General features: G+C 42.5%; 1 protein-coding gene across 5 annotated transcripts in view; it reads right to left on the bottom strand.

Annotated features, from left to right (window-relative positions):
• phrf1 (PHD and ring finger domains 1) overlaps nt 1–13,397 on the bottom strand; it is a 60,165-nt gene that overhangs the window by 12,056 nt on the left and 34,712 nt on the right. For all 5 annotated transcript variants that reach the window (XM_060915100.1, XM_060915101.1, XM_060915102.1 and 2 more), the window contains exons 14-15: nt 6,684–9,509; nt 1,272–1,354 (exon numbers count right to left, since the gene is read on the bottom strand). In XM_060915100.1, the coding sequence (XP_060771083.1) occupies nt 1,272–1,354; nt 6,684–9,509 (2,909 nt within the window). The remainder of the gene's footprint in view (nt 1–1,271; nt 1,355–6,683; nt 9,510–13,397) is intronic.

The following is a 13,397-nucleotide window of genomic DNA, read 5'->3' as shown; positions in this document are numbered from 1 at the left end:
TTTCAGTCTTTTGTTGCCCCTGTCCCAACTTTTCTGAAACGTGTAGCTGACATCAAATTCAAAATGAGCACATCTTTTTCAAAAAACAATAAAATTTCTAGGTTTCAACATTTGATATGTTGTCTTTGTACTATTTTCAATGAAATATAAGGTTTCCATGATTTGCAAATCTTCACATTCTGTTTTTACTTATGGTTTACACAGTGTCCCAACTTTTTTGGAATTAGGGTAGTCTTTAATAGCTAGCGGACACTCACTGCAAATACACTAAATGAAGATGGTTCTTATAAAACTGCCATTCAGACAATTATCCTAAATGGACAATCACAGAGTTCAAACAAAGACTCAAATAACTGATTGTGGCAGCGGGGGCATGGTCAAGTGCCGGTTTGTGAATGGAGATCGAGGCCGGGGAAGGTGAGTGGCAAAGTGGAAGCACCTGTTGTAAATTAATGTGCTGTGTGTGTGTGTGTGCGCACACAGTGAGAAGGAGCAGATAAAAGAGAAGAGCAGTACAGAGTGAGGTTCTCTTCCCCTGGCTGAAATCACATCGGTGAAGTGGCACACAGAAGTTTATTTTGGATACTGCTGAAAAGTGTTTTCTGTGTTCAACTAACAGTTTAACAAAAACGAATGTGACCTTGATCCCACCTGCCCGTTCCCATGTCCACTGTACTCGGGAAGCCGTGACACTGATAATGCCATACACTGGGACAATGTCCTGAATAGACTAATTAACTATTAATCATAATTTACAAAAAGCAGTACTGTTGCTGATATTAGAAAGTGCATATTGAAACATTATCTCTTGTTAAAATATCCTGACTGTGGCTGAGAACAAACTATGCTTGTGTGGTATCAGATTCAGAACCGCAGACGTGTAATCTGTGCCAAATTGCAAAATCGTACTGTATATGTACGCATTTCCTAAAGGGCCACTGTTATTCCTGAATAGTTATAATTACCCAGCTCTGGGTTCACTTTCATTTCCCTTGAAAACCCTGCTCGTCTACTTTCAGTTTTAGTCACATGACAGAGCAGCTATATCCTCCACAGTTGCAGCCAGCCATTTTGCACAAAACCACCACCCTGCTACATGACTGAAAGGACAAGTGAAACCAGCATTGTGGTTAAAACTTTGCTTATCGGTAGGAATGCAGACAGCACCATGCTGCCACCATGAGACTGTCATATGCATGTACACTATCTCCAGCCCCGATGAGTCGCTATGGTATTGACGTATTGAGAGAGGCAGAGGAACATCACTGTACCTGGCCAGTGTTCTGCATGGAGGAGGATGAGGCAGCCTTACGAGACCCTTCCTGCTTCAGTTTCAGTTTGAATAGTGCAAGCTCTGAAAGTGATGAGAGAAAAGAAAAAACAAAACTTTACTGGCTAAATAATTAGCAAAAATCCTATCAAACCCAACTCTGCATTGCATTACATTCCCTTTGAGCCACTAACAAAGAGGTTCCCAAACTAGGAGTCCTGCTTGATTTACAAATGGGCTCACAATATCCTCTACTGTTTTATTCATTTATGTTGCAAATTAGTATAATAAATATCACTAACTATGAGGACAGATTTTCTACACTACTTCTTCCTTTGGCTGCTCCCGATTAGGGGTCGCCACAGCGGATCCCTAATCGGGAGCAGCCAATAACTCTACGCTAATATTTCAAAATGTTACTGGGAGACAATCGAGCCACATTTAAATTAAGAGTGTAACTGCTGTTTCAGTCTTTTTCACCATGCTCACATGCAGCACAGTTCAACAATATAAATGGATACATTTCCACATCTCCACTAAACTAACCAGATTTTCTATTTCAGTTAGTGTTTGAATTGTAAAAATTTTTTTTTTCTTAAGGGGCGGTCACACAGCACTCCGCGTCTATATCACGTACAAAAAGATACAAAAATCTGGTGGACGTGGTCGTAAGTGCTAATTTTTGGTCAATTTTGGCTTTGCCGTGCTTTGTACGGGGTATGGCCGTCGGCGGCTGTTTCACTGCTGCAGCACTGCCTAAGCACAGCTAACCAAGTCCAGCCACGCACCCAGATGTTCCGTACCACCCTCCTCCTCCTCCTCCTTCTTCTTCTTCTCTCAGCAAGGATATGTTGAGCCTGTATCAGTTGGTTCTGTTGGTGCTGGAGCATTAAGATGAGGACATCACAGCGTTGAGGGTTCATGTTCACCCCTTGACATCTAGACTGCAAGTGCCGAGGTCTCAGAAAATTACGGTATTTATACATGCCGCAAATCAGAAGTGATGCAGAAGTGATTAGACAGTGATCAACCGAATTTAGAACTTGTTTGAGACGTCGTTTAACGGGCTTAGACAGTGCTATGTACGCGGAAAAATCCATTTCTCAGTGATAAGCCGCTAAACACACGCTATATCCCGTGATACCAACGCGTAACACCCGTCCGATGACCGTGCTCTGCCCGTGATAGACCGCCAAACTTTCACGTCTTACCACGTCTCCCCAAGTTTTAATAACGGCCGGGACACTGATTATCACGTGTTTTTCACGTGTGTTGCACGTCTTTACCACGTGTGCCGGCCGTGGTTGTCCGCGGTCTAAAGTTTTGAGCAGTCCAAAACTTTTTACCGCGTCCGACGCCGTTCCGATTTTCCCCTGCGTCCTGTCACGTCTGTATATCGACTGTAACACGTCTTAACTTCGACATCAACACGAACAACATCGTCTGCTTCACGGGAGAGCACTTTTTGACGGGTTTTGGCCGTGATAAAGCCGTAAAGCGCTGTGTGACCGGGCCTTTAGACTCTGATTTATTTGTACTAACATGAAGATATGCTTTTGATAGAGACATGTATGTTATTTACCAGCTGGGAGGTCCATATCATGAAATACTGTGACCGAGGTCTTGAAAGTACTGAGCGAGGCCCTCTGGGCCGAGGTCACGGTATTTCACCATATGGACCGCCCTCAAGCTGGTAAATAATATATTTATTTTTTTCTTTCCCAAATTCTAACAGAAAACGAGAGCGTCCGAAAGGGAAAACCGAGCTGAGCCGCCATTTTGAATCCTCATTCACGGCTGTAATGCAAATTGCTTCCTCCTCGGTATACAAGTGCACTTCCATGGCAGGAAAACAACTACATTTTGCTGCCTATGTAGTCCCCTATTTATACAAATAGGAGTCATTCAGGATTCAGCCATGTTTTTGCGCGGCGTTAGCAAGTTAGAGGTTTTTAGCTTTCTCCTGAAATGTTTTCTTTTATTTCTTTTCCTCAGGGTAGTAAAACTCGCTTTCGCTGTGAACACTGTCATTATCGCTATCCATGATGTAAAATTAATGCTATTCTGAATCCTCATTCACGGCTGTAATGCAAATGGCTTCCTCCTCAGTATACAAGTGCACTTCCATGGCAGGAAAAAAAAAACTAAATTTTGCCGCCTATGTAGTCCCCTATTTATACAAAATTGAGCCATTCAGGATTCAGCCATGTTTTTGCTCGACATTAGCAACAGTTACAGGTTTTAGCTTTCTCCTGAAATGTTTTCTTTTATTTCTTCTTTCTCAGGGTAGTAAAACTCGCTTTCGCTATCCATGATGTAAAATTAATGCTAAAATTTATAAGATTTTTGATAAAAATCTTATAAATAAATCTTATTAAAAATATAAATGTTGACAAAAATTGCTACGTTTGTTGTTGCTGTGAACGAGCGAGTCACCAGAGGTCCATAACCGGGGTCCGTACCATAGGATAAGGACCCCGCTCGTCAGCCAATCAGAGCGCAGGATTTGATGGAAACCGGACCGCGAAAAAAATAATATAAAGTAAGTCGCTCAGGGTAAGCTGCTAAGTGCTATGTAACTGAAAGTGTGTGCATCTGAACTTGCAATTTTGTACAATAACTGTTCAAGCATTTTTCTATGCCAGTCACAAATGTTATAACTTTTGAAGTGCCTCCAAACTGTCAAAAAAGTGCACTTTGCTGCTTACTGGCTACAATGCAACTTAAATTTTTCAGTTAACATTACGCACAGCATTGTGAAATCAGAATCCTAAAATATATTGATCAGATTCCAGGGGTACAAAGGTGTAACATATGAGAAAAATGAACAATTTCACAGTCACTTATCTGTCATCAGAATATTGATTATTAATTAGATTTGATCATGAGAACAAATATTTTAGTTATTCTGAGAGATTATCTATTATGTTATTCATTTTAACTAATACCCAGAAGGCATTGCAGGTGTGGTCTTTTTTTTTTATATTTTCACATTTATTGTCTAAGATTTGCATTCTTGTGCAGAAATCATACAAGTTCATTTTTATTTCTAAAAAGAAGGCATTACTTCCTCATCTTTGTACCTTTGTCCATGTTTGTGCGCGAGGATCCGGTTTACTTTGCTTTCCCTTTTCACGCAGCTTCTACATTCTTTCCCTTGCTTTTTCAGCCAGCGCCTCCCGGTTTCTCTCATAGTACTTTCTTTTCTTCGTTTTGTTTTTTTTCTCCAAATCGCTACTGAATTCGTAGCGAAGCGTAAAAAGTCACGCTATCTTCGCTAGTCACACGACATTTAGCAAGGCTGTTCGTCATATCTATTGTTATTAGGGGTACTATTATATTAGCCCTCCTCTAACAGTTCATCAAAGATCTTCACACTAAGAAGAAATGGCCACGAAGTGAGTGGAGAAGAAGCAAGTTCGAACCTTTTTGTTTACCACGCTCACTTGCTTTGTAAACTAATACTGCCAAAGCAATTCTTAGACATTGGTGATCGAAATGTGTGTTCGGGGTTTCAGAAAATGTGTAATTTTGGGAGCTGTTTACGATGGAATCAAGAAGATTTGGTACCAAAAGAACATTTGGGACATGAGAATGACAGTTCGAGCCTTGCTGTTGTTAAGACACACTGTACGCGATCCCAAGAAAGCATTTTTCAAAGCAAAATGGCTGAGTTTTCCTGCAATTTTTATCTGCATAAATGTGTTCGGGGGTTGAGAATTCAGTGTAATTTTGGAATCGTTTTTAGAAGTAGAAAGCTGAAAATTCACAAACACTAAGTAAATCGTATGAGAACTCTTGCGTATTTTTTTTGGAAGAGAACTTTAGTTTCATTGACCTATGGTCATGAGCTTTGCGTAATGACCGAAAGAACAAGATCGCGGATACAAGCGGCCGAAATGAGTTTCCTTCGCAGGGTGGCTGGGCGCTCCCTTAGAGATAGGGTGAGAAGCACAGTCACTCGGGAGGAGCTCGGAGTAGAGCTGCTGCTCCTCCACATCGAGAGGAATCAGCTGAGGTGGCTCGGGCATCTCTTTCGGATGCCTCCTGGACGCCTCCCTGGGGAGGTGTTCCAGGCATGTCCCCCCGGGAGGAGGCCCCGGGGAAGACCCAGGACACGCTGGAGGGACTATGTCTCTCGGCTGGCCTGGGAACGCCTCGGTGTTCTTCCCGAGGAGCTGGCCGAGGTGTCTGGGGAAAGGGAAGTTTGGGCTTCCATGCTCAGACTGCTGCCTCCGCGACCCGGCCCCGGATAAAGCGGACGAAGACGAGACGAGAACTTTAGCTTGTATGAAGTTAAAACTTAGTGATTTATTTTATATACGAGTATAATTAAAAACAGTATTACATAATGCGTTTTGTTATTTTGCTTGAAATCTTTCATTCTCGAGTTCCATATTCTCCAGTTTGGGTCCATATTGTTAGCATAATAGTCAAAGTGTAAAATTCATTCAAAAATTAAAGAAAATTGATGCATTTTTTTTAAAATAGCGAGTAAAAGTTCTGTTGGTGAGCGGCTTTCATGTTACACGTTACACTGGAATTTAGCTCAAATTTCCAAATACTAAAATCGCTTAAAAAAAAAAAAAGATAAAATAAAATAAAAAAAATACATGTTGGTTGTATTCCTATGACTTTTGGTGTGGAAGTAGTTTTCCCTTCTAGTAACCTGTGTGAGCAGTACTGATTTTATTGCCCTGTTCATTGTTACATATTTTAACAATATATACACGGGATACATCTTGTACCCCTGGATCCTGCAACTGATAATTATTCTATCCACATTCACTGGATATGAGCAACTGCACGCGCTGATTGGCTACTCTACTACTAAGCTATCAGCTCATATACCGTGAGTAGAGAAAAATAAAATCGCGGCACGTGTTGCTGAACCAACCGAGGACGAAATAAAAACTTAACTCGAAAACACCCCCCCCCCCAAAAAAAGCAACAAAATATGGAATGAAAGTATTTGATGGCAAAAACGTATCTTTTTTATTTTTCAAGAATTATTTTTGCATTTTTCACAAATTGCTCCTGTCGTTTCGCCGGTTTGTTTACATTCTAAGCGGAAATTATTTTGTCGGACGTTTTGTATAAAATTTTTATTTATTGAATTTGCAAAAAATAACAATAAAAATGCTCCGTTTCTCAAAATCCAGTGAATGTGGGTAGAAAGAAACAATTATTCCGCTCAATCTCGTCGTACATGGCTTACAGCCGACTCTGTGCCATGTACGACTCGATTTTGTGGAATAACTGTTAAATACGTATAATACCAAGACAGAATAAAGGACAGAGTATTGCCGTTTCCCTGAACATTAAAACACAACTGAGAGTATCATTAGCAATACAAAAATCATTCGGCAATCTGACATCTACATTAAAGGCAAATAAATAATAATTTACTCACTGCTCATTTTGTCTGGCTGGGACGCGACTGGTTCTTGTATATTCCAGGTGACTCGTTTACCCTGTGATTTGGCTTTGGTGCCCGCCATTACTAACACCGACTCCATCTCCTGTTTGACCCCTGCCGACTCCTTGCCCACATCAGCCTGGGGCTCCAGAACACCTGCAGCATTAGTTACTGACTCATCCGTCATCTCCTTCTTAATGAAGTCCAAGTTGTCAATCAAATAATCTACATTGATCTCTTCATCTGAAGAGTCCACGGGTTCTTGTTTTACTGGACATGATGCTTGCAGAGGTTCTACCTCCATCTCCTCTTTTGGCACTACAGGCTGGCTTGTTGTTTCACAATCAGGCATCTTTTCACAATCTGTGGGAGCAGGGCCAGGGGAAGACAGATTAATCACAAGAACATCATCATCACTGCTGGAGTCCTCATCATCAGGCCAAATCTGCTCGACTTTGACCTGTTTTGGCAGTTGATCTTTTAATAGCTGGGACTCTTTAATCTTACTAAGTGGGGAGTCTTTTTCATCTTTGATCTCAGTAGGTCTGGATTCGTGTGATTGGTGCGGCACGCTAATCGAAGGAACATCCTCCGAAATTGGTTTTCCAGACTCTTCAATTAATTGTGAATTCTCTTGACTACTGGAATCGGTCTCCTTTTTAATTGAAACAACTGAAAGCGTAGTGTCGCATTCATTTTGTGACTCCTTCTTCAGTAAAAGTGCACTTCTGTCTATACTACGTGTCGGCTCCTTTTCCTCAGCAGAAGCAGATGCTACAGTTCTGTCAGTGTGCCGTTCTCTGTGGCGAGGGCCTTCTGAAACATTCTCTCTCCGTCTCCGGTCTCTAGAATTTGATCTCGACCTTTTCCTTTTAGAACTTATTTCATTTCTGTCCCTGGATCTTGAGGAAGATCTATGTGAAAATGTTCGTTGTCTCCTCTTCTCTCTGGACCTCGACCTTGATCTGGATCTAGATCGAGATCTTGACCGTGAATAAGAATATCTTTTCTTCTTGGATCTTTTATGTCCCTCTTTGTCTCGGCTGTCGTGCCGCCGTCGTCTTCTCTTCCTTGAGCTTTCGCTGCTGCTGGAGCGAGTCGAGCGCCTCCTGTCTCGTAAATGACTTCGCTCTCTAGATCTTGAGCGAGATCGTCTGCGGCGTGGAGATCTAGAATGGGACCGTCTTCTGTCTTCGGACTGCGAGTGTTTCTTCTGTTTATCAGACTGTTTAGAGGCTTTGAAAGGAGGGCTGCTGGAAGCACACTGTGACCTCTTCTCCTCTCCTGAACTGGCACGTGGTGATCTTATTTCTTTCTCCTTGCTCTTGTGATTTACATCAGAACATCCTGATACGGACGACAGTTCATGTATAAACCCGTTCCCTTTGGTTACCTGAGACACAACTGGAGATGTGGATTTCACAGGAGATGGTTCAGGAGATGGTTCAAGATCTGGTTCAGACTTTACCTCTATCTTGACCTTCTCGTCACTGTGGTGACTGCAGGGTGAGCTAGATGTGGAACGATCCTGAGCGTTTGTTAACGGACCTTCAGAATTTCCACTGTCCTCAGCATCAGACGCCACAGGACTTCCACTGTATGCCACAAGAGCAGCAAGACTCTCTGACTGAGCTGCAAGCACGGTGGCTGGCTGATAAGAAAGTGATGACCATGAGTCATCCTTGGGAGAAGTTGGCTCCTTTTTAGCTTGCATTTTCTGTCCAGACGTTTCATCTTCCACAGGAAAATCCAAGTCCATGGACTCTGTTTTAATTTCATGTTCAGCATCTTCGTTTTGCCCCGCAGTTTGTACCGTGGGTGGATGTGGAGGGCTTTGGAGCTTCATTTCCGTTTTGCCGTTCTGATTCTCATCTTCAGAGTCCGAGGCATCAGATCCTGTGGGATTAAAGGGATCATAGACCTCACTCTCCTCAGAGGCCTTTTTAGCCTGAGAATAAGTCGACAGCAACATCTGCTTGCCTTTCTCATTTCTCTTCACAGATCCCTTATCCTTTGCAGGCAGGGCTTGATCAGGTGCTGAAAGCCGCCGAGCATGCCATGGGTTTCCACTGCTGCTAATGCGAAAACTAATAGCAGAAGAAGAGGATGGCTGTGAATATGAAGTTACACTAGCAGAGGTTGATGGAGTAGAAAAAGAGTTAGAAAAAGAAGCTGAAGGCACAGCTCTGTCTAGTCTCTGCCTCTGGCTGTCTATGGGCCTATCCTGCCTGCTTTCACTTGCTCCCTGTTGGTCAACTGAACTCTGCCGGCCTTTGTCACCTGCTAAACTCGTCATGGAAGATTCTGGTAAGTTGTTGCTATTGCTCCCAGTGCTGCCGTGTGCCACAGAATTGTTCTCTCTTTTAATCTTTGGTATTCTTGGCAACACAGACACATCCACCCATACTGGCTTGGGGGGAAGCTTTTTTGCAGGGACGTGTGTGGTACTTCGCCTTTCCCCAAGATTCGGGTCAGGAGCTCCATTTGTAACCCTTGCTGGGGGTTGGCCTCTGATGCTACAGGTGCCCCATTGACTGTGTCCAGGTCCAGTTGAGTCTGTGGGAGTTAACCTGCGTGGAAGAGGTGCAGATAAACGCGGGTGTTCAAGAACAGATGTAGGTGCACGGGAAGTGGGTGGGCAGGATGTTGAAAGTGTGACTGGGGCAGGAGTGGGCTGTAGGGAGCTTTGTGATGCATTTGTTAAAGGGCTGGAGGAAGGCGCAGGCTCTCTGCTGGAATGAAAGTCAGCTGCTCCTGTGGAAGGTGTCCGTTCTAAAGAAGAGCCTCCCAAGATGCTGCTCCTTGGAGATGACAAACAAGCTATAAAGAGAACAATTATGAAACACTCTCAGGTCATGATATAGTATTACACGGCAGAGCATTAGACTGTACAGGGATTTATACTGTGGTCACTGCAGAGCATTTTTTAACATAGTTACTGGGAGACCAAATGGTCTCCCAGTGGCCAGATTTGGTCTCCTAGTCAATGCCAAACCAGCTTCACTGGGAGACCAAATTTTAAACCAAGTTATGTCTTATCATTTGGTTCAATCAGTTGCAATTAATTAACCAAGTACCATGTAAGTATACATTTAGCAAGGAAAACGAAGATCTATGTTATAAGATATACACACAAGATCATGTTGGTTAAGAAAAACAAAACTAAAATTTGGTTACTGAGATGGCTGATGTCAGAATCCGATGTCATTACTGTGTAAGGGCCTCTGCATGCTCTTGCGACAAGGCTTTCGCAGATAGCTTTTCGCAGACAGTTGTAATTTATCGCTGAGCGGGGAGTAATAGGCGTGCGCGATGTTATTCACCGCCACAACGCAAGGGGGCGCGAAGTCGCGAAATTGCTAAGAGTAGTTGGTGGGTGTGGTTAGTGGAGTGTTTATCCTCCGGTTACTTATAATGACTAGAACTGGAGTCGTATAGATGTACGTACTTCCTCACTTCCTCGAGCTCTTCGTGCTGCTCCATCTTCGCTCGTGTTTTTAAAAATGGCAGTCGTGAAAACAAACCAAACCGGGAAAGGAGGGAAGCGGAAGTGCGTGTACAGCGGATGTAGAGTGGACCAATCAGAGCCCTCTTGTCTGCGACGCTGTCTGAGAGGCTTCTGTGGTGGTCACAATTTTTGGGAGGTGCGCGCAGAGCGTCTGCGAAGGTGGGGGAGCTACGCAGACGCCATCTGCGACGCCATCTGCGAGGACTGCGTTGTCAGCATAAATTGGCCTTAACTTTCAGTGTCTTTGACATAACATTTGTACTTGGTAATTGCTCTTGATAGCTGTGTAGTCACTGTAGTGTGTTTGTCTGTATGGTGATTGGTGAACCATTTTGCATCACAGAATATGCCGCAGCAGTGCAGCCGCATGGACTCTGGGGCCCGTGATTGTATTGCCCAGACCAGTTGGTCTCCTAGTGGAAAATCCTTTAAAAATGCTCTGGGTCACTGTCACTATTTTAAATAGCAGATGTGTTATTTTAATGCACTTCATGCACAAACTCTTTCTAAGGCATGCGCCCTGAAATACTGAAGCCAACTTCATAGTAGATTGCAATGGGATGGTTTAATGGGTAGATTGCAATGGGATGGTTTAGTGTGTTTCTCAACCACTGGGCCGCAGTCTATTAGTGGGCCGCGAAGCGCCATCTAGTGGGCTGCAATTATTATTATTTTTTAAGTTGAAGTCAACTTTTAGTAGGGTACAACTGCTGGGTTGCATCTGATGTCACATCCGCCTCATTAGATATGTAAGACATGAAGTGGTGGTCAGCTAAGCTCACTGTTCACAAAGCGTTACTACTGCTGGAGTGCCTTGTTAGTCGTTAAAATATTCTACGTTTGCGTTGTTTTGGGTTGTTCGAATCAAACAAACCGTGAAACTGATAAACGTTTCTTCCCTGTGGGTTCCCTGTGAACTGATAAAGGGTGAAAGAGCAAAGGATTTTACCAAAAGACGACAAGAAAGGTGGCTCTTGAACCTTTCACTGTGATGGAAAGGAGCGGAGTTGAAGAATGCTCAAGTTTGCAGTGATCACTTCGTGAAAGAATTAGAATGCCTTTATTGTCATTGTACACAGTACAATGAAACTGAAGTGCTGTATCTGATAATGATTAAAAAAGCATTTGCAAATGAGACAGACAAAATTTATAAGACAAACATAAAACCACGGCTCGAAATTCGCAGTGGTCCGGTCGCCCGAGGCGACTTAATTTGTCATTTGGCGGGTGATTCCTGTCACTAGCCAGCCCGGCTGGCTAGTTGAAAATAAAAAATATATATGAAGTGAAGATTCAGACACACTGTCAACTAAAGCCGCCACATATTAAGCGCGTGCCGTGTCTGTGTTAATCGATGTGTTTATCAGCAGGACGGAAACTACCGAAGAATTCCGAATCATATCGTGTACGAGTCAGACTGTCGTTTTTTTCACTACTGCGCATGCATATAACGCATCTCGTTGAATATCGCGGTAATCACGTTATCAAATTCAATAGATGTGGCCACATTATCGCCCATTTAAACACGTGTTTTTGTTGTTGTTTACATCTACATCTGCCAAAGCTACGTTGCGATGTGGAATTTTCTGAAAGGTGTACAGAAACCGCCAGAGACGGGGGACAAAGCGACCTCGGTCTGAAGAGGAGAAAAAAGGCCGCCGATAAAGCGTACGAGAAGGAGAAATGACAAAGGACTTATAAGCAAACGTGGGAGCAGGGTAGGCCTTGGCTGCGATACGATTTTTATGGAATAATTAATTTTTTTCAAGTTGATTCCTAGTCAATATGAAGCTCCTAATGCTTTCTCTCTCATAAATGGTTAAATACAGAAAGCATGTTGGACATATTTTGGGTGCTATAGTCATGATGGTAAGTATTTGTTTTCAATACTCATACACCAAGTTGCCAAGTTTTCCAATATATTATTATTTGTTGATATTATATTATGGTGCTCTGTGTTGTTCTCATTTATGTATTTAACAGTATCAAAATACTCGGGTCTTGAAATAAATGCACATTAGTCATGAACAATGGGAACTACTCTCTTTTGTGTTATTTTTGACAGAAGTAAAATTCATACATGAACAAATTTTGCCGAGTTGATTTTCTGTTTGGTGAGTTACTTTGGAAGGTAACTAGTCCAGCTGGCTGGTGAAAAAATATATGAATTTCTAGGCCTGATAAAACCAATAATAAAATATATTAAAGGTTTATAAATTCTTCGGATTTATTTCATTTGGATTCGCTAATGACTTTTATCGCCATTTTCCGTTATTTCGTGATGTTTTGAAGTTCAGGAGTTGCTCAAGTCCTCAGATGTATTTTTATTTACTGTTTGATCGCAGTCGCCATATTGTAAACTAATGCATATATACTACCCGTAATACCCAGGTCTTTAAAGGGGCTTCTGTGGAACTTTGTGAATGGTTTAGCTGGAAGAGAACAGCAGAGAGGATTGAGAATCAAGCGGCTGTGGTTTGTTTACACCCGATACTCAAACTTGTAGCATCCTAACAATCATCGCAAAGACGCGTACAAAAAGCCCAGAAATGCTACTTACACGGGCATAAACGATACAGAATTTATCTTGTAGTGTCCTGATCCCCAGCTCTTTAACCCAGCCACATGTAAAAAGTTGTACGCCTCCATCCTCTTCCAGGTTTTCATCTGTGTCCCCGTGTAGAACAATGCCTGAAGCACCAGCTAGTTTGAGATGTCGGGGAACTCAATAGATGGATCATTTTCCAACTCGTAGGAAAAATCCTTCTTTGTTAGCGTGTAAGGATCTAATCCCACTGAGTGGTTTCTATATCCACTTCTTTTGAGTGTACTTCTTGGTTTTAATAACTTGCTTGTTTGCTGAACACAAACATGGCAACAAGTTCTTGTGTTAATAGACCAGTCTCCACTTCTGGATCATTAATCCCTTCTGAGTGAAAATGCCCTGCATGCATGGTTTTGTGTTGGCTTCTGGCACATCCATACAGTTTTAAATACAATACCTACAATTAACAAGAGTGCTCCGAGAGCATAATATCCCCTGCTGGCAACTCTGCCATAACTCTGGTAAAATGCAACTGAATTGAACAAAATTCCAATATGCATATTAGTGACATATAACAAAGAATCCGGCCAAGTTTGGTGAAATTCCTCCACAAATTGTGACAGGAGTTGATTTCAGAAGGAAAACACACACACAC

This window comes from Neoarius graeffei, chromosome 2, assembly GCF_027579695.1.
Source record: "Neoarius graeffei isolate fNeoGra1 chromosome 2, fNeoGra1.pri, whole genome shotgun sequence".
In the NCBI taxonomy this organism is placed as follows: Eukaryota; Metazoa; Chordata; class Actinopteri; order Siluriformes; family Ariidae; genus Neoarius; species Neoarius graeffei.
This window is presented reverse-complemented; position numbering and strand designations above follow the sequence as displayed.